This window comes from Schistocerca serialis, chromosome 1, assembly GCF_023864345.2.
Source record: "Schistocerca serialis cubense isolate TAMUIC-IGC-003099 chromosome 1, iqSchSeri2.2, whole genome shotgun sequence".
Lineage (NCBI taxonomy): Eukaryota > Metazoa > Arthropoda > Insecta > Orthoptera > Acrididae > Schistocerca > Schistocerca serialis.
The window spans coordinates 732,717,134-732,737,386 of NC_064638.1; the positions used below are offsets into that span (position 1 = coordinate 732,717,134).

General features: G+C 43.9%; 1 protein-coding gene across 1 annotated transcript in view; it reads left to right on the top strand.

Annotated features, from left to right (window-relative positions):
- The window catches only part of LOC126428134 (peripheral plasma membrane protein CASK-like), a 1,166,960-nt gene that overhangs the window by 802,651 nt on the left and 344,056 nt on the right, over positions 1-20,253 (top strand). The window contains exon 7 of the mRNA XM_050090073.1: positions 16,734-16,909. Coding sequence (XP_049946030.1) covers positions 16,734-16,909 — 176 coding nt within the window. The remainder of the gene's footprint in view (positions 1-16,733; positions 16,910-20,253) is intronic.

Sequence of the window (20,253 nt, forward strand, 5' to 3'; positions counted from 1 at the left end):
GCAGAATGTCTACGGTGATCTGGCAGTGGACAAAAGCACGGTGAGTCGTTGGGCAAAGCGTGTGTCATCATCGCCGCAAGGTCAAGCAAGACTGTCTGATCTCCCGCGTGCGGCCCGGCCGTGCACAGCTGTGACTCCTGCAATGGCGGAGCGTGCGAACACACTCGTTCGAGATGATCGACGGATCACCATCAAACAACTCAGTGCTCAACTTGACATCTCTGTTGGTAGTGCTGTCGCAATTGTTCACCAGTTGGGATATTCAAAGGTTTGTTCCCGCTGGGTCCCTCGTTGTCTAACCGAACACCATGAAGAGCAAAGGAGAACCATCTGTGCAGAATTGCTTGCTCGTCATGTGGCTGAGGGGTGACAATTTCTTGTCAAAGATTGTTACAGGCGATGAAACATGGGTTCATCACTTCGAACCTGAAACAAAACGGCAATCAATGGAGTGGCGCCACACCCACTGCCCTACCAAGAAAAAGTTTAAAGCCATACCCTCAGCCGGTAAAGTCATGGTTACAGTCTTCTGGGACGCTGAAGGGGTTATTCTGTTCGATGTCCTTCCCCAACTCGGAAGTGTATTGTGCTACTCTTCAGAAATTGAAGAAACGACTTCAGCGTGTTCGTAGGCACAAAAATCTGAACGAACTTCTCCTTCTTCATGACAACGCAAGACCTCACACAAGTCTTCGCACCCGAGAGGAGCTCACAAAACTTCAGTGGACTGTTCTTCCTCATGCACCCTACAGCCCCGATTTCGCACCGTCGGATTTCCACATGTTTGGCCCGATGAAGGACGCAATCCGTGGGAGGCACTACGCGGATGATGAAGTAGTTATTGATGCAGTACGACGTTGGCTCCGACATCGACCAGTGGAATGGTACCGTGCAAGCATACAGGCCCTCATTTCAAGGTGGCGTAAGGCCGTAGCATTGAATGGAGATTACGTTGAAAAATAGTGTTGTGTAGCTAAAAGATTGGGGAATAAACTGGTGTATTTCAATGCTGAATAAAACAACCCCTGTTTCAGAAAAAAAATGTGTTGCATTACTTATTGAACTGCCCTCGTATCAGGAGATATTGAAGTAAGCGCATTTTTTTTTAATGAGACCATATACTTTTTATAACTGTATTCGATAGCTCTTGAGAAGATATTTACGCTGATACAGCGTTTGTTAATTTAACTCCCCCCCCCCCCCCCCCATGAGCCATGGACCATGCCGTTGGTGGGGAGGCTTGCGTGTCTCAGCGATACAGATAGCCGTACCGTAGGTGCAACCACAACGGAGGGGTATCTGTTTAGAGTGTAACCTCCCCACAAAAAATTCCGTAACCTCCCAACAGTAAAATATATTTATTTATATCATTCACATTCAGCGTAACTTCCCAATAAACAAATTCTGTAACCTACCAATAATACAATGTGACTAACCTCCAGATAAAAAAATTGCGACTCACTTATAACCTTTCAAAAATTGACTGTGAATTTAAACTGGTAAATTCTGGACGTCAGCAGTGCTGCGTCATGGCCCTGAAAGATCATTCTGAATAAATTGAAAATTCTTACCTCAATAAGGTCGCCGGATAACGCATATATATCTGCTCCTATAAGAAATTTTTCTGGCACAGCCCTGTGCAATGCTGGCCGATAGATTTGTCATGTATAAAAAGACACAAATGATTTTTCTTTACAATAATCAGGATGACCATGGATTGGAGAAATTAGTTAATTCTTTAAATTGAAATGAATGATTGTCAAAAGTTACTTTTTATGAGAAAGATTATTATTAAGAGATTTTTTAAAACATTTACATGGGACTTGATATAACAATACTACATATGTGCGAGGCTGCTTTTACCTTATACTACAACGCTCAGGCACCGCCATTGCTCCATACGACCGGCCCAGCCAACACGATACACCAGACTGCTCGCTAGCAACTACTTACTCCAACTGCTACACGGTTCCTACTGCATACAACACTGTTCTTCGGTCTGAGATTCTCTTACAGCTTACATATCGCAGGCAGCGCGTGAGCAATCCATCGAAATTACATCTGCTCGAGTGCGCTAGCAACAAATTCCTTAATCATGGACCTCTTACAAGAGGCCAGACAAACGTGTGGTTCCTGAAGAGGGGCATCAGCCTTTTCAGTGGTTGCAGGGGCAACAGTCTGAATGATTGACTGATCTGGCCTTGTAACATTAACCAAAACGGCCTTGCTGTGCTGGTACTGCGAACGGCTGAAAGCAAGGGGAAACTACAGCCGTAATTTTTCCCGAGGACATGCAGCTTTACTGTATGATTAAATGATGATGGCGCACTCTTGGGTAAAATATTCCGGAGGTAAAATAGTCCCCCATTCGGATCTCCGGGCGGGGACTACTCAAGAGGATGTCGTTATCAGGAGAAAGAAAACTGGCGTTCTACGGATCGGAGCGTGGAATGTCAGATCCCTTAATCGGACAGATAGGTTAGAAAATTTAAAAAGGGAAATGGATAGGTTGAAGTTAGATATAGTGGGAATTAGTGAAGTTCGGTGGCAGCAGGAACAAGACTTCTGGTCGGGTGACTACAGGGTTATAAATACAAAATCAAATGGGGGTAATGCAGGAGTCGGTTTAACAATGAATAAAAAAATAGGAGTGCGGGTAAGCTACTACAAACAGCATAGTGAACGCATTATTGTGGCCAAGATAGATACGAAGCCCACGCCTACGACAGTAGTACAAGTTTATGTGCCGACTAGCTCTGCAGATGACGAAGAAATTGAAGAAATGTATGATGAAATAAAAAAAATTATTCAGATAGTGAAGGGAGACGAAAATTTAATGGTCATGGGTCACTGGAATTCCATAGTAGGGAAAGGAAGAGATGGAAACATAGTAGGTGAATATGGAATTGCGGTAAGAAATGAAAGAGGAAGCCGCCTGGTAGAATTTTGCACAGAGCATAAGTTAATCATAGCTAACACTTGGTTCAAGAATCATGAAAGAAGGCTGTATACATAGAAGGAACCTGGAGATACTGACAGGTTTCAGATAGATTATATAATGGTAAGACAGAGATTTAGGAACCAGGTTTTAAATTGTAAGACATTTCCAGGGGCAGATGTGGACTCTGACAACAGTCTGTTGGTTATGAACTGTAGATTAAAACTGAAGAAACTTCAAAAAGGTGGTAATTTAAGGAGATGGGACCTGGATAAACTGAAAGAACCAGAGGTTGTACAGAGATTCAGGGAGAGCGTAAGGGAACAATTGACAGGAATGGGGGAAAGAAATACAGTAGAAGAAGAATGGGTAGCTTTGAGGGATGAAATAGTGAAGGCAGCAGAGGATCAAATAGGTAAAAAGACGAGGGCTAGTAGATACCCTTGGGTAACAGAAGAAATATTGAATTTAATTGATGAAAGGAGAAAATATAAAAATGCAGTAAATGAAGCAGGCAAAAAGGAATACAAACGTCTCAAAAATGAGATCGACAGGAAGTCCAAAATGGCTAAGCCGGGATCGCTAGAGGACAAATTTAAGGATGTTGAGGCTTATCTCACTAGGGCTAAGATAGATACTGCCTACTGGAAAATTAAAGAGACCTTTGGAAAAAAGAGAATCACTTGTATCAATATCAAGAGCTCAGATGGAAACCCAGTTCTAAGCAAAGAAGGGAAAGCAGAAAGGTGGAAGCAGTATATAGAGGGTCTATACAAGGGCGATGTACTTGAGGACAATATTATGGAAATGGAAGAGGATGTAGATGAAGATGAAATGGGAGATATGATACTGCTTGAAGAGTTTGACAGAGCACTGAAAGACCTGAGTCAAAACAAGGCCCCGGGAGTAGATAACATTCAATTAGAACTACTGACAGCCTTGGGAGAGCCAGTCCTAACAAAACTCTACCATCTGGTGAGCAAGATGTATGAGACAGGCGAAATACCCTCAGACTTCAAGAATAATATAATAATTCCAATCCCAAAGAAAGCAAGTGTTGACACATGTGAAAATTACCGAACTATCAGTTTAGTAAGTCACGACTGCAGAATACTAACGCAAATTCTTTACAGACGAATGGAAAAACTAGTAGAAGCCGACCTCGGGGAAGATCAGTTTGGATTCCGTAGAAATATCGGAACACGCGAGGCAATACTGACCCTACGACTTGCCCGCATCTCGTGGTCGTGCGGTAGCGTTCTCGCTTCCCACGCCCGGGTTCCCGGGTTCGATTCCCGGCGGGGTCAGGGATTTTCTCTGCCTCGTGATGGCTGGGTGTTGTGTGCTGTCCTTAGGTTAGTTAGGTTTAAGTAGTTCTAAGTTCTAGGGGACTGATGACCATAGCTGTTAAGTCCCATAGTGCTCAGAGCCATTTGAGCCATTTGAGCCCTACGACTTATCTTAGAAGCTAGATTAAGGAAAGGCAAACCTACATTTCTAGCATTTGTAGACTTAGAGAAAGCTTTTGACAATGTTGACTGGAATACTCTCTTTCAAATTCTGAACGTGGAATGGGTAAAATACAGGGAGCGAAGAGCTATTTACAATTTGTACAGAAACCAGATGGCAGTTACAAGAGTCGAGGGGTATCAAAGGGAAGCAGTGGTTGGGAAGGGAGTGAGACAGGGTTGTAGCCTCTCCCGATGTTATTCAATCTGTATATTGAGCAAGCAGTGAAGGAATCAAAAGAAAAATTCGGAGTAGGTATTAAAATCCATGGAGAAGAAATAAAAACTTTGAGGTTCGCCGATGACATTGTAATTCTGTCAGAGACAGCAAAGGACTTGGAAGAGCAGCTGAACGGAATGGACAGTGTCTTGAAAGGAGGGTATAAGATGAACATCAACAAAAGCAAAACGAGGATAATGGAATGTAGTCGAATTAAGTCTGGTGATGCTGAGGGAATTAGATAAGGAAATGAGACACTTAAAGTAGTAAAGGAGTTTTGCTATTTGGGTAGCAAAATAACTGATCATGGTCGAAGTAGAGAGGATATAAAATGTAGACTGGCAATGGCAAGGATGACGTTTCTGAAGAAGAGAAATTTGTTGACATGGAGTATAGATTTTAGTGTATGGAAGTCGTTTCTGAAAGTATTTGTATGTAGTATAGCCATGTATGGAAGTGAAACGTGGACGATAAATAGTTTGGACAAGAAGAGAATAGAAGCTTTCGAAATGTGGTGCTACAGAAGAATGCCGAAGATTAGATGGGTAGATCACATAACTAATGAGGAGGTATTGAATAGGATTGGGGAGAAGAGAAGTTTGTGGCACAACTTGACTAGAAGAAGGGATCGGTTGGTAGGACATGTTCTGAGGCATCAAGGGATCACCAATTTGGTATTGGAGGGCAGCGTGGAGGGTAAAAATCGTAGAGAGAGACCAAGTGATGAATACACTAAGCAGATTCAAAAGGATGTAGGCTGCAGTAGGTACTGGGAGATGAAGAAGCTTGCACAGGATAGAGTAGCATGGAGAGCTGCATCAAACCAGTCTCAGGAATGAAGACCACAACAACAACAACAATGTTCACTTTGAAACCTGCCGTAAAAAATATCGAAAAGGGTCCTAGAATGTGAGAGCACGGTGGCTGGAAACTACAGTAGTGCTCTGTTTACATTTAGTATTAATATCTTTGCTTGTAAAAGTCCCCTGTCGTATTTGATATTCATGACATGCTCTACACGTCATTTGAGTAATTACAAATGTAATGTTGTGAGTTAAACCATTTTTACCCTTACCCACGAAGATGGTCCATGGCTCAATCCAGTTATTTGGGTTTAAAATAAAGGCAGCTGATGATCAAACATGCGTTTAATACAACGGCATTTGCGATGCTGATACTTACCAAGCAGGTGTGTCAGACCAGGCTGTATTGTCGTATATCGTGAGGTAGGCCTTCGCTACGAGAATAGAGCTTTATTTCCCCTTGAACCAACTTACGACCTAGATGCAGTTTCACCTACGAATGTTGTATACGGAAATACGACATAGGCTTTGTTGTGTCCCTTCATCAGATTGTAGCAGGGTTATTTGTCGGCGCATTTTATCGCTGTGGCATGCCGATTGGGCTGCACTTACGGACAACAAGCTTCGGGCCTTGAAACCTCTCCCCGCGGCTTGGACGTCCTCCTCACGCCCTTCTCGGCGGGTGGAAGTCGTTTTGGCCCGGTTACGAATTGGACACTGCCGGTTCAGCCATTGCCATCTGCTGACGGCTGCGCCGGCGCCGTTCTGCCCATGTGGGCAATTGCTGACGGTCCGCCACATTTTAACGTCCTGTCCGGATTTTAATACACTGCGTCTTGATCTTGGCCTGCCATGTACTCTAGATACCATTTTAGCGGATGACCCAGGAGCAGCTGCTCGCGTTCTTCGTTTTATCAACTTGAAAAACCTGTCTAAGGACATTTGATTATGCTGTTTTTTTAATCCTATGCCTGTCAATCTGTCTTTTATCGTGTTTTCCCTTTTAGTTGCTGTTTTAAACTTGTGCCTCGCGGTGCATTCCTAACGTAGTCTGGGCGCTAATGACCATTGAAGTAGTGCGCCCTAAAACCACAAAAAAAAAAGACATAGGCTAGAATGTAGGGTATAACAAAGAGTTTAGGAAAACTACAATTGTGTATCCTCCCAGATTTACGTGAGCTGACACACAGGTATCAACTGTTCTTCTTCAAAAGTAGAGAGATCTTAAACGCTGCAAAACAACAACTTCTGTAATAGATATCTAAATGTTAGAAGTAAGATTTGACCTATCTTTTCCCGTCCATCGCTGTGTGCTTCTTAGAGATGAAATATGTGCTGTCAGACAACTCTCTCTACCAACACTGCTCTAAATGATACCATGTGAGATACACTCGTTGAACTAAACATTGTAGTAAAAATACTTCGATAACCACCTGTACACCACAAAATAAATATTCTTCTTAACGAAACGTCGTTTCATGCTGAACATCAGCACGTAATGACAGTGTTACCAGCTACGGGCAATACACGCTGTCGGCTTGTTTGACATTGAAAAGATATTTCGTACACACGTAAATGCAGTAAACAGTTTGCTAACAATGATTTTGTTACTACCCAAATCACATAACACGTATTTTGTCTTAAAAAAAAGACTTTACTCTTTCTTTCACCATGTGTTCAAACTGTTGACCATGAGCTGAAAGGCACATTTGCAGTCGCCGTTCGAAAGAACGATGAACAGGTGTAATTACAGTGGATTATATGGTAGAGCATGCACAGGCGATTCAACGACACATATCGTTTAGCGTCATAGACTGTATCTTTGAGTGCTCCCCAAAGAAAGGAAGCAAGAGGAGTCAAATCGGGGGACATCGCAGGCCAGTTGAAAACAGAATTTCGTCCTATCGAACGTCCAGGAATGTTCTCATTCATTATTTTCGTTGCAACACGGGACGAGTGAGATGGACATCCATATGTTGCAGCCACATAAACTGTGGAATATCCAGTGGTACCGCTTCTAGAAGAACCGGCAGAATGTTCGTCAGAAAGTGTGTACGAATGTCAATTTAGAGTTGAAATAAGGTCCCACAATGTAATTTCCTACGATGGCGCACCATACGGTTAATGCTCTACAACCGGTGATGCTTCACCTGACGAAGCCAGTGTGAATTTTCGCCTTTCCAGTAGTGCACGTTATGCAAATTTACATTAGCGTGGTTAATAAACGTTGCTTCATCGGTAAAGAGCACACGTTGGAAAATGCAAGGTAGGCTCTCAGTTGGTGAAGTGCAAACCGACAAAATTTTGTACGACGTTCGAAATCTCGGTCATCGAATTCGTGATTTAGTGACCGGTAGCAGGGACGGAAACTCTGTTGATGCAGGACGCGAATGACACTCGTCTGGCTGATTCCACATTCCTTCGCACTATGTCTCGTACCACCGTGCGGATTCATTAGCGCCGTAGCCACAACAGCTGCTTCGGTTCTCTGTCTGTTGCAGTCTTCTTTCTTGTCCACTCTTTGACGTTCACGCAGCCTGTCCGCACTAGCGTCTTAATAGTTCTTGCAACTTCCTGGCGCATCGGACATTGGCCATCCGGACAGATAGCCCTACACCGGTGTACTGTTTTTCCGGCATTTCTTATACATTCACCATATAAAAGAGTATATCAAGCTTCTCGTCGTTGGTGTTCATGTCTGCACGCAACGAATGCTGAAGCAGAAATGAGCGGCCTGCAGTGCAGACAAGTAAACAGGCAAATGTCTTGACATTCTGAGACAGCGTAGCACGAGAGCTCTGCTTGACGGTGTTTGCACCACTAATGCCGACTTCAGCCACCATGATCTCAATTTCTAGGAAATTTCTCGATTTTTTTTTACGACAGGTTTCAACGTCAACACTAACAAACGCTATATCGCCGTAATTGTCTTCTCAGGATACATCGAATTCAATTATAAAGTATAAAGTCCCATTAAAAAAAAAAAAAAAAAAAAAATCATGTACTTGGTTCAATATCTCCGTTGATACCAGCGCTAAAACCATTAACCAAACAAAAAATACCTGCCACCTCGACGCTCTAACATTTGCCGAAACCGTATTTCGATATCTGTAACCGTTCACTAAATAAAAGGGGTGTTGCGTCTTACGTGATTCACCCCATATACGAGGATGAGTCAAATGAAAACCTTAAATTTGTAATAACAAACAGAAATTACGCGCCGGTATCCTGTAAGTTGGTAAGCGTGCTACAAACAGCGTGCAGAATGGCCTGTAGGTGGCAGCATAGTGCAGATGCACGCATACCGTCGCATATCAGTATAAAGATGGCCGTCCCACTTGCGACTTGCACCAGGGAAGAACAGCGTTCTGTTATTCGGATTTTGCGTAGTGAAAGTGTGAAACCTATTGAAATTCATCGACGAATGAAGGTTCAGTGCGGTGATGCATGTTTGTCACAGCAGCAAGTCTACGAATGGAGAAGGAAGTTGGCAAGTGGTGTGACTTCAGTGGAAGATGCTCCTCGTCCAGGTCAGGCACAACGAGTTGTGGCTTCACAAAACATCGCAGCACTTGAAGCCATAGTGAAGGAAAACCTCCGAGTGGCACTGAATGACATTTCAGCATGTTTAGAGATTAGTCATGGGTCAGCACACCACATTGTGCATGATGTGCTCCAGTTTCACAAAGTGTCTGCAAGATGGGTGCCACGGCAGCTGACTCCTGAAATCAGAGAACGACGAGTTGATGCTTGTGAAGAACTACTTCGTTGCTTTGAACGAGAAGGTGATGGCTTTCTTGCAAGAATCGTTACTGGGGACGAAACCTGAGTTCACTTCCACAAACTGGAAACGAAGAGAGCGAGCAAGGAATGGTGCCATTCCTCATCACCCAAACCAAAGAAGTTTCGAACAGAACCATCAGCAGGGAAGGTTATGCTGACTCTCGTTCGGGACGAAAAAGGCATAATTTTGGAGCATTACATGCCTAGAGGGACCACTGTCTCAAGTGCATCATACACAGATCTCCTAAAAAATCATCTGCGGCCTGCAATCAAATCAAAGCGACGTGGATTGCTGTCAGCAGGTGTCCTTTTGCAACATGACAATGCAAGGCCCCACACTGCCCGTACAACAGTTGCAACAAACACAGACGTTCATTTTGAGTGCTTTCCTCATCCACCATACTCACCAGACCTTGTCCAAGTGATTTCCATATGTTTGGACCATTCAAAGACGCAATGGGAGGAAAGAAGTTCCGTTCTGATGAAGAGTTACGCCACGCGGTGCATCAGTGGTTGCGCAGACTACCAAAAGATTTTTTTTTCTGAAGGAATTAGCACTTTGTAAGCGCTGGAGGACTTGCATTGAGCGTGGGGGAGATCATGATGAAAAGTGATACAGCTTTGTATCACTTCTGCAGAATAAATAATAATTAAAAAAATATTTAAGGTTTTCATTTGACTCACCCTCGTATATTGTGAAAAGTAATGACCTGTAGCACTTCCTGGTGCTTCCAGGATGTGAAATAAACTGTGCAAACAGTACTTATTAAATATAATAAATACAAGGGACGTTGAAAACCAAAGGTACCAAACAACATTATGAGTATAGTTGAACCTTTTTATTCGAAAGTAATCACCAGAGGCCTGATCACACCTGCCCCACTGTTCAACGAGCCAAAGGATTCCCGGTTCCCAGAATTCTCGTTACTGTGACAGACACCAGTCCTCCGTTGTCTTCCCTTTGAGATGTTTTTAGCGGACCAAACACATGGCAGTCGCGGGGCGACCTATCCGGGCCGTAGGGCGGATGCTCAAGCTGCTCCCACTTCAATTTGGCCATTTCACTTTTAATCACCTTGCAGACATGTGGAGGCACTTTATCGGAATCACTTCCTCCGTGAGCAGCCCAGGCTACTGGGTGTCCCACAGTACAAGCCATTGTTAAGGGTTTTTCCGTGCTTTAGGATTTCGATCAGTATCGAACTAGACGGTGAGCATCACCTTGCCTGCTGAGGGCGCAGCTTTGAATTTTTTAAGGGAGGCGACGACGCATTCTTCCCTTGCATCCTGTCCCGCTTTCTCTGGCTCCGAGTGATGGCATCACCTGTCGTCACCGGTGACGATCCGCTCCGGGTCTTACTGACAAAGGAACAGGGGTTGCATTGCTAGCCCCATAATGAATTCCTTTTGCGTTCGCTGAGCTGCTTCGGAACACTGTGGGCGCACGCCTTCTGGTAACTCAACCTGTCGTGCATTCTCTCGTGTGTAGGGCTGTCTCTGCGATTCCTTCCTTCGCCCTTTCAACTACAGTTCCCAGAACGGCTCCTGTCGTAGCAGGCGCCCACTCACTTAATTCTTTTGATTCTTTACGTTATTTATTTGGGACTTTTTCTTGTTGATTCGACGCAGGATATTATCTTTCCTTTCTCGATGAAAGTATCTGGGCTCATATTCCATCACACTTAGAAACATTTTATTTCTAAATTACACACTATCGACGTTACGGACAATTATAGAGGTGTGCTGCAAACATTGCTCTGAATAAATCTTTTTTCTGGTCTTCGGGTTTAAATTTTTAGTTGCCAGCAGATACTTATGTGTTTTGAAGGCGCTTTCGCCTTGTGAATATTTTGATAATATGTCTTTCTTGCATCTTTATTCTTTATTCTACTGTACTTCCTAGAAAGCAAAGTTAGTCCCCTCTTCAAGAGTCTCTCGTCAGAGTTCAGCGTCTAGCCATACGACGTGTCCACCTGCCTCGCATTGTCCTTCAGTGCATGTGCATATTATAGCCACTAGCTGGCACCTGCTCCACTCCGTTAAACACCCACTCAGTTTCTGTTCACTCTCGGCAACTACTATTATTTATGAGCAGTCGACGTGCCCTATAGTACCCAGTTGGTAATTATGTTACAGAATGAACATTAGGCGTATACAGAAGACTTTGCTGTCAAAACATTGGACTCATAAGTTTTCGGATCAGATTTACTTTTTTATTGCTTTCTGAAAACCTGCTCTTCCGTGATTATTTAAAGCAGGCCCTACAGTACATTCCTACTTTCAATCGAAATAAATTTTTTAAATTATTAGCTTCGCCTTTAGTAACACAACACTTAAGACATTAGTTCATACAATACAACTTAACGACACTAGATAATAGGAATAACTTGAAATAAGTACAACTGTAAAAAAGGAATATATGAAGATGCGTCTACTGCTTTCGCGTACATAGATTTATGTTGTTACCTCCAGTTTGCTGCTCGTTCGATTGTCTTCGAAGTTTGCCTCATTGAGTGCAAAAATAAGTAAATGTAAACTTAAAACTACCTGTACGTTTTCTACAAATAGTGTTCCTTTATGCACTAATTGTATTTTGTAGTGTAAATAGTCCTCCAATTAGTGTATAGCTCAGTAAACCTTGAGTTAGCACAATTCGGTACGGTTTTCACACGTAATCTATTTGATAATACTTAACTAACCAATGTTAAATTTCCAATTAATTGACCAGTTATTAAATGACTCGAGAGGACACAGAGTCATCACAATTCTCAGCAGATGAACAGGATAACCTGTTTCTAGTTACTAATGTATTTGTATTAAACTGAAGTGAGTTTTCTGCATAACACTTCATTGATTTTGCAGTGTTTCTGCGTTACTTATTAAATAATATTCAAGCATTTCTCCGTGACAGAAGAACGTTCCCTGGCCCTGAAAAAATTACTGGTGGGGGAGAGGGCGACTAATGTTAGTTTTGCGGTGATGAACAAAAATAGTTTTAAGAGATCACAGCTCTAGACACACTTGCTACTAGACAGTATCCATTACACACTGCTGTCGTCAAACTTACTGAATTGATACCCTTTTCGAATTGGAATTACAGGATGCAGATTCGGTTTGCTAGCTTTTGTTGTAAAGAAGAGAGAGGGTGGAGGTAGCTGGCCTACTCTGCTCCTTGCTGGGTACGCCTTTGCCTGCACCGAGCGAGGTGGCGCAGTGGTTAGCACACTGCACTCGCATTCGGGAGGACGACGGTTCAATCCCGCGTCCGGCCATCCTGATTTAGGTTTTCCGTGATTTCCCTAGATCACACCAGGCAAATGCCAGGATGGTTCCTTTGAAAGGGAACGGCCGACTTCCTTTCCCATCCTTCCCTAATCCGAGCTTGTGCTCCGTCTCTAATGACCTCATTGTCGACGGGACCTTAAACACCAATAAACCCCCCCCCCCCCAGGCCTTTGCCTTAGCCACTGTGACGTCAATAATATACTGAGGTGACAGAAGTCATCGTATACCTCCTAATACCATGTCGGACCTCTTTTGCCCGTCATAGTGCAGCAATCGACGTTGCATGGCCTCAGCAAGTCGTTGGGAGTCACCTGCAGTAATATTGAGCCATGCTGCCTCTATAGCCGTCCACAACTGCGAACGTGTTGCCGGTGCAGGATTCTGTCGAGGAACTGACCTCTCGATTGTGTCCTATAAATGTTCGATGGAATTCATGTCGGACGATCTGGGTGGGCAGATCAATTGCTCGATATTGCAATATTCTTCAAACCAGTCGCCAACAGGGACTATTGAACGCAAGGTTATTGTAGCGAGGCTCAAAACCATATCAAACAAAACCACTAAAAATAAACGCAAAATATATCTACTTAAAAAATTCGCTTGATGCCTTCCTGAGAGAGAGTCTCCATTACTTCCAACCTAATTATGTAAGTGTATACCAGATATGGCTCAAATTCAAAGATACAGCATCGACAGCAATAGATAGATTCATACCGCATAAGTTAACAAGAGACGGGATTGACCCACCATGGTACACAAAACACGTCAGAACACTGTTGCAGATGCAACGAAAAAAGCATGCCAAATTCAGAAGAACGCAAAATCCCCAAGACTGGCTTAGTTTCACGGAAGCTCGAAAATTAGTGCGGACGTCAATGCGAGATGCTTTTAATAGTTTCCACAATAAAACATTGTCTCAAAATATGGTAGGAAACCCAAAAGAGATTTTGGTCGTATGTTAAGTACACCAGTGGCAAAAAACGGTCAATACCGTCACTGCGCGATAGCGATGGAAATGTTACCGATGATGGTGCCACTAAAGCGGAGTTACTAAATACAGTTTTCCGTAATTCCTTCACGAAAGAAAACGAAGTAAATATTCCAGAATTCGAAACCAGAACAGCTGTTAGCATGAGTGACATAAAAGTAAATATCTTAGGTGTTGCGAAACAACTCAAATCACTTAAGAAAGGCAAGTCTTCCGGTCCAGATGGTATGCCAGTCAGGTTCCTTTCAGAGTATGCAGACACAATAGCGCCTTTCTTATCAATCACATACAAACGCTCATTTGACGAAAGGTCTGTTCCTTAAGACTGGAAAGTAACACAGGTCACACCAATATTCAAGAAAGGAAATAGGAGTAACCCGTTGAATTACAGACCTATATCACTGACCCCAATTTGCCGTAGGATTTTCGAGCATAAACTGTACTCGAACACTATGAATCACCTTGAAGAAAATGAATTATTGATACATAACCAATACGGATTCAGAAAATGTCGTTCTTGTGCAACACAGCTAGCTCTTTATTCCCATGAAGTAATGAGTGGTGTCGACAAGGGATCTCAGATCGATTCCATATTCCTAGATTTCCAGAAGGCTTGTGATACCGTTCCTCACAAGCGACTATTAATCAGATTGCGTGCATGTGGAGTATCGTCTCAGTTGTGTGACTGGATGCGTGATATCCTCTCAGAGAGGTTCAAATGGTTCTGAGCACTATGGGACTTAACATCTGAGGTCATCCGTCCCCTAGAAATTAGAACTACTTGAACCTAACTAACCTAAGGACATCACACACATCCATGCCCGAGGCAGGATTCGAACCTGCGACCGCAGCGGTCGCGCCGTTCCGGACTGAAGCGCCTAGAACCGCGTGGCCACACTGGCCGGGCTCTCAGAGAGGTTACAGTTCGTAGTGATAGACGGTAAATCATCGAGTAGAACAGAAGTGATATCTGGCGTTCCGTAAGGTAGTGTCATAGGCCCTCTGCTGTTCCTGATTTATATAAAAGATCTGGGTGATAAACTTAGCAGCCCCCTTAGATTGTTCGCAGATGACTCTGTAATTTACCGTCTAGTAAAACCATCAGACGATCAATTCCAACTACAAAATGATCTAGAGAGAATTTCTGTTTTGTGCGAAAAGTGGCAATTGGCCCTAAACAAAAAAAAAGTGCGAGGTCATCCACATGGGTACTAAAAGAAATCCGATAAATTTTGGGTATACGATAAATCGTACAAATCTAAGGGCTGTCAATTTGACTAAATACCAAGGAATTACAACTACCAGCAAGTTAAATTGGCAATACCAAACATAATATTGTGGGGAAGACGAAACAAAGACTGCACTTTGTTGGCAGAACACTTAGAAGATGCGACAAACCCACTAAAGAGACAGCTTACATTACACTTGTCCGTCCTCCGCTGGAATATTGCTGAGCGTATGGGATCCTTACAAGGTAGGATTGACGGAGGACATCGAGAAAGTGCAAAGAAGGGCAGGTCGTTTCGTGTTATCGCACAGTAGGGTCGAGAGTGTCACTGATATGATACGCGAGTTGGGGTGGCAGTCACTGAAACAAAGGTGGTTTTCTTTGCGGCGAGATCTATTTACGAAATTTCAATCACCAACTTTCTCTTCCAAAAGCGTAAATATTTTGTTGACACTCACCTACGTAGGGAGAAATTATCATCATAATAAAATAAGAGAACCAGAGCTCGAACGGAAAGGTGTTCGTTTTTCCCACGCCCCATTCGAGAGTGGAACGGTAGAGTAGTTGTATGAAAATGGTTCGGTGAACCCTCTGCCAGGCACTTAAGTGTGAATTGCAGAGTAACCATGTAGATGTAGATGTCGCCTGGTGACATGTCATTGTTGTTCGGGAACATGAAGTCCATGTATGGCTGCAAACGGTCTCCAGGTAGTCGAACATAATCACTTGCAGTCAGTGATCGATTCAGTTGGACCAGAGGACCCTGTCCATTTCATGCAAACACAGCCCGCACCATTATGGAGACACTAACAGTGCCTTGTTGACAACCTGGGTCCATGGCTTTTTGGAGTTTGCGCCACACTTGAACCCTATCGTCAGCTCTTACCAACTGAAATGAGAACTCATCTGACGAGGCCAAAGTTTTCCAGTCGTGTAGGGTGCAATCGATACGGTCAAGAGACCAGGGGAGGCGCTGCATGCGATGTCTGCTGCCCTAGTCCATTAACGCCAAGTCCGTAGCTCGTGGTCGTGCGGTAGCGTTCTCGCTTCCCACGCCCGGGTTCCCGGGTTCGATTCCCGGAGGGGTCAGGGATTTTCTCTGCCTCGTGATAACTGAGTGTTGTGTGATGTTCTTAGGTTAGTTAGGTTTAAGTAGTTCTAAGTTGTAGGGGACTGATGACCACAGATGTTAAGTCCCATAGTGCTCAGAGCCATTTGAACCATTAACGCCAAATTTCGCCGCACTGTCCTAACGGGGTACGTTCGTTCTACGTTCCAGTTAATTTTTGCGATAATTTCACTCGGTGTTGCTTGTCTGTTAACAGTGACAAATCTACGGAAACGCCGCAGCTCTCGGTCGTATATGAAGGCCGTCGGTGAAAGCGTTGTCCGTAGTGAGAGGTGATGCCTGACATATGGTATTCTCGGCACACTATTTACACTGCGGGCGGGTGAGTACTGAAATCCATAACGATTTCCGAAATGAAGTGGCCCACGAGTATAGCTCTAACTACGTTTCCGCGTTCAAAGTGTGTTAATCGCCGTCGTGCGACCATAATCACGTCGGAAACCTTTCACATGAATTACCTGAGTAATTACTGCCTATGCACTACCCTTTTATACCTTGTGTACGCGATACCACCGCCATCGTGATACCATCGCTGCCAGATTACTTTTGTCACCTCTGTTTACATCACAAGACAGACAGCGTCTGCATTGGGGTTACTGACGTCTGTTCACACCTCCAACATGATGGGCATCTTCCCTCTCACTGATCCCCTCTCTTGTATTAACATCTCCCAGACTTTTGTTACTGTCTCTAACTCCGCTCTAAACTGTTGTGTGTACTGATGTTCAATATCTTAAGTGAATCGGTATTGCCGATTAACGGCTGCGCTACTTCCCGAGTGAATTACACTTCCACTTGCATGAGGATGAAATGGCGATTGGTGGGCTGACGGTCGGTGGCGATGGTTGCAGGGCGCATCGGGACGCCGCACTTCATGGCGCCCGAGGTGGTGGCGCGGCGGCTGTACGGCAAGCCGGTGGACGTGTGGTCGGCCGGCGTGCTGCTGCACGTGCTGCTGTCCGGCACGCTGCCCTTCCTCGGCACGCGAGACCGCCTCTACGAGTGCATCTGCCGCGGCCGCCTCCACGTGAGTACTCGCCCCCTTCTGCCTGGCCGGAGGCTGACCTGTTAGTCACAGTGTTCCACTTCAAGTCAGGTGACAGTGAAACCTTCCCGTCTTCTCTATATCTCTTTTGTTACGCAACCTTCCCTTCTACAACAACCTATGAAACCTTCCCTTAGGATTTCTATCTCTTGCTTAATAATAACAAATGAAATCTTCCCTTTGAAATTAATTCTCTTTCTCAATCTTCGCATACAAATTTAAATGCTGCTTATTAAAAGTGATTTGCTGATTATTTCGACGAAACATAGAGTGTGTCGTCGTCTTGGCCCTCAGTCGCTATCTGCAATAAGCCAAAGCTGTTCCTTACTTTTTTTACTGTTACTGAATAGCCATCTGACTGCTACATCGAACTGCGACATGAATATACTTCCTCTGGTTTACTATACTCTATTAACTGCTGGTGGGCTGTCATAATAAGTGGCTGTATTTATTACCAAAGCTGACGTTATTCTTTAATAGCAAAGCTGACGTTATTCTTTAATTAATTTGACTGAAGTTACGTAATTCATAGTTACACTTTTCCTTGACAACAATAAAATTTTGCGAAGTTTTACGTTGATGGTTTTTGGGATGGATTATAATCAGTATTGCAATATTGCTGGCAAAAATTAATTATGTTATGAAAACGATTCTTCTTACTGTTGGTAATGAAATGATTTTACAAACGTTCAAATAGGACTTACTTTTTACAATAATCTTACAACTAGCATTACCCAAACATACCTACACTAGTCTTGAGTTTCTCCAAAAAAAAAAAAAAAAAAAAAAAAAAAAAAAAATACAATAACATAAGTTCCTCTTACGATAGTTAGCTGATGTGTCTGTACATTCGTTTGTAATCTCTTGTAAATCATAGCTGGTGGCTGGCAGCCACACCGCTCCTCTCAACCTCTCGCTTCAGACTTGCTACCGACTCGCTTCACATCTCGCTTACTATGACTTCCTACGAACGCTTAAGTGCGGTCTCTCCCGCCAACAATACTTTGGTGCAGACATTCCCTGCTACCACAATTATTTCCAAAATGACAAATATCCCTACTTAATCCTATTAATAAAATATAAGCATCTTTCATAAATTGTGGTTTAACAATAGAAATATAGACGTCTTACAGTTTCTAGAAACCAATCGATGATTTAATATGCTCCGTGTAGGCCGTGAAGGACGGTGAGACCTTTTCGAAAGACTCTGCTCCACCACACATACGTTCATGGACAACTGAAACTAATGAACGCTGTGTAGCTGTGACAGTACATTTCGTACCAGTTTCCTCATAGAAATTTTGAAACATTAGGTTTGACTGTAAATACCGTACTCGCCAATTTTGTTACGTTAATGTATTACAGTACAGCAAAACATCGTGACGTTCTAGTCACATTAATGTGACCACCGCTTGTCTTCGTCAACGGTAATAACCACTCACAGACGCCAAGTGGAAGCTCTAGTACTAGAGTTTATATAAGCGTGTGGGGAGGATGCGGAAAACGGTGCAGTCTATGTTGTGAGGGAGTGATTTATCTGACGTTCAGAAGGGCATGATCGTTGGCTTTCGGGCCTAGGGTGGAAGAATTTGCGAAACGGTTAAGTTTGTAAACTGATTGCGTCGCACCGTAGTTAAAGTATGGCGCGCATGGCAAAATGGAACTATCTTAAGACGGCACCGAGGCGACTGCGGTGCACCACGGCTCATACATGACAGGGGTGAACGACGGCTGAGGGGATGTGTACTGGCTATTACACGTGTAAGTGCCCAGACGAACCGAGGAGCTGCCAACAATGTCTCCTCAACGACCGCTCAGCGAACGTTGTTACGTTCGGGCCTCGGCAGCAGTGACGACAAGCGGCCTTCTCAAGTGAATAACGTTTCTTGTTCCATCGTAAAGACGTTGGCGTGTACGGCGTGACACGTCTGAAAGCGAACACCCTACAACAATTGTCGGAAGAGTCCAGGCCGGAGGAGGGAGTGTTTTCGTGGCATTCCCTGGACGATCTTTTCTGGAGGACATAGTGGATCAATACAAGTAATACAAGTAGGCATCTGTCCATGGGGACAACATTCAGGCTTTTGATGGGTAGTCACATTAATGTAACTGAGCAGTGTAGATTTCTTTCATTTATTGATGACCATCACACGGACCTACACACAGAACTGAATGAAAATTTAACATACTTTGCATAGTGCACAAGTACTGGTCTGCAGTCAAAAACGCTCGGCGCACTTGGAGTTGTAAATGTGTCACGACTTCCGTCTGCACGTTAGAAAAATGGAACTGCTTGTGCAGTGGAACCATTCGGCACCCGGTAATCCATTCTTTTTACCTGTTGGCGAAGGAAATATGCTTTCCGGCAGCGAGCTACTCCCTCCCGAGTGGATCTAAAATGTATTAATGAATAACGACTGCGGTGGAGCGTCAGGTTCCGAGAGAACGAGGACGTGACAAGCGCCCCAGTAACTCGCAACCCGGACGGGACTACTTACGAACCGCGACTACAGCGCAGCGTTCTCAAGGAACGAGTACGTTTCAGGTGTGCGAATAACGTCCTGCCCATGGACCTATCTGTGCGTAATAGGTTGCGAGACGGAATTCAATCTACCTGTTAAAATGACAAGTTACAAATGGTATTGACGGGTTTAAAACGACTGAAATTTCAATCGCGAGTAGAAAAACATTGCTGTAAAACCGAAAGGTTTATTACTGCTGTACAAAATCGAAATGAATGATGAATTCTCACTTCACTGTTGGTGAATCCTATTCTATAAAAAAATTTAAATTTATGCATATGTCTAACAACCGCGCAGTGCACAACCATAACTAGTCCTGTGAAGTTCGTGTAGAGTGGGGTGGCTTCCGATGGAATACACAAACGATGAATACGTCGATATGCCTCTGGTGCTGGGTGCGTCCGATAACCAAGCTGCTGCTGTTGCTGCTGCTGCTCGCGAGTGTGCTGCAAGGTACCGGTACCCTCAAAGGCGCCAAAGCCGATAACAATGTTTGTAATCGCCTGAACGAACGCCTTCGGGAAGCAATAATTTTCTTCCAGAAGTAATGGACACAAACAGAGGAAGCGATCCTTGAAACCGTTCACCACACACCTTGGCGAAGTACCTGTGATATTTCAAGTTTGTTCCAGTAATCTCAAACATTGGTTGTTGAAGTGTTGCAAAATGAAGAACTGCATCCGTACCACGACACATTGCGTAACACTGTCAGCTGAACTCGCGGTAGGAGTACATTTGGGCCCTTATGTATCCCTGACAAGTTGAATGCCCCCCTGTATCGTACGTTTGTTGGCGATATTTCGA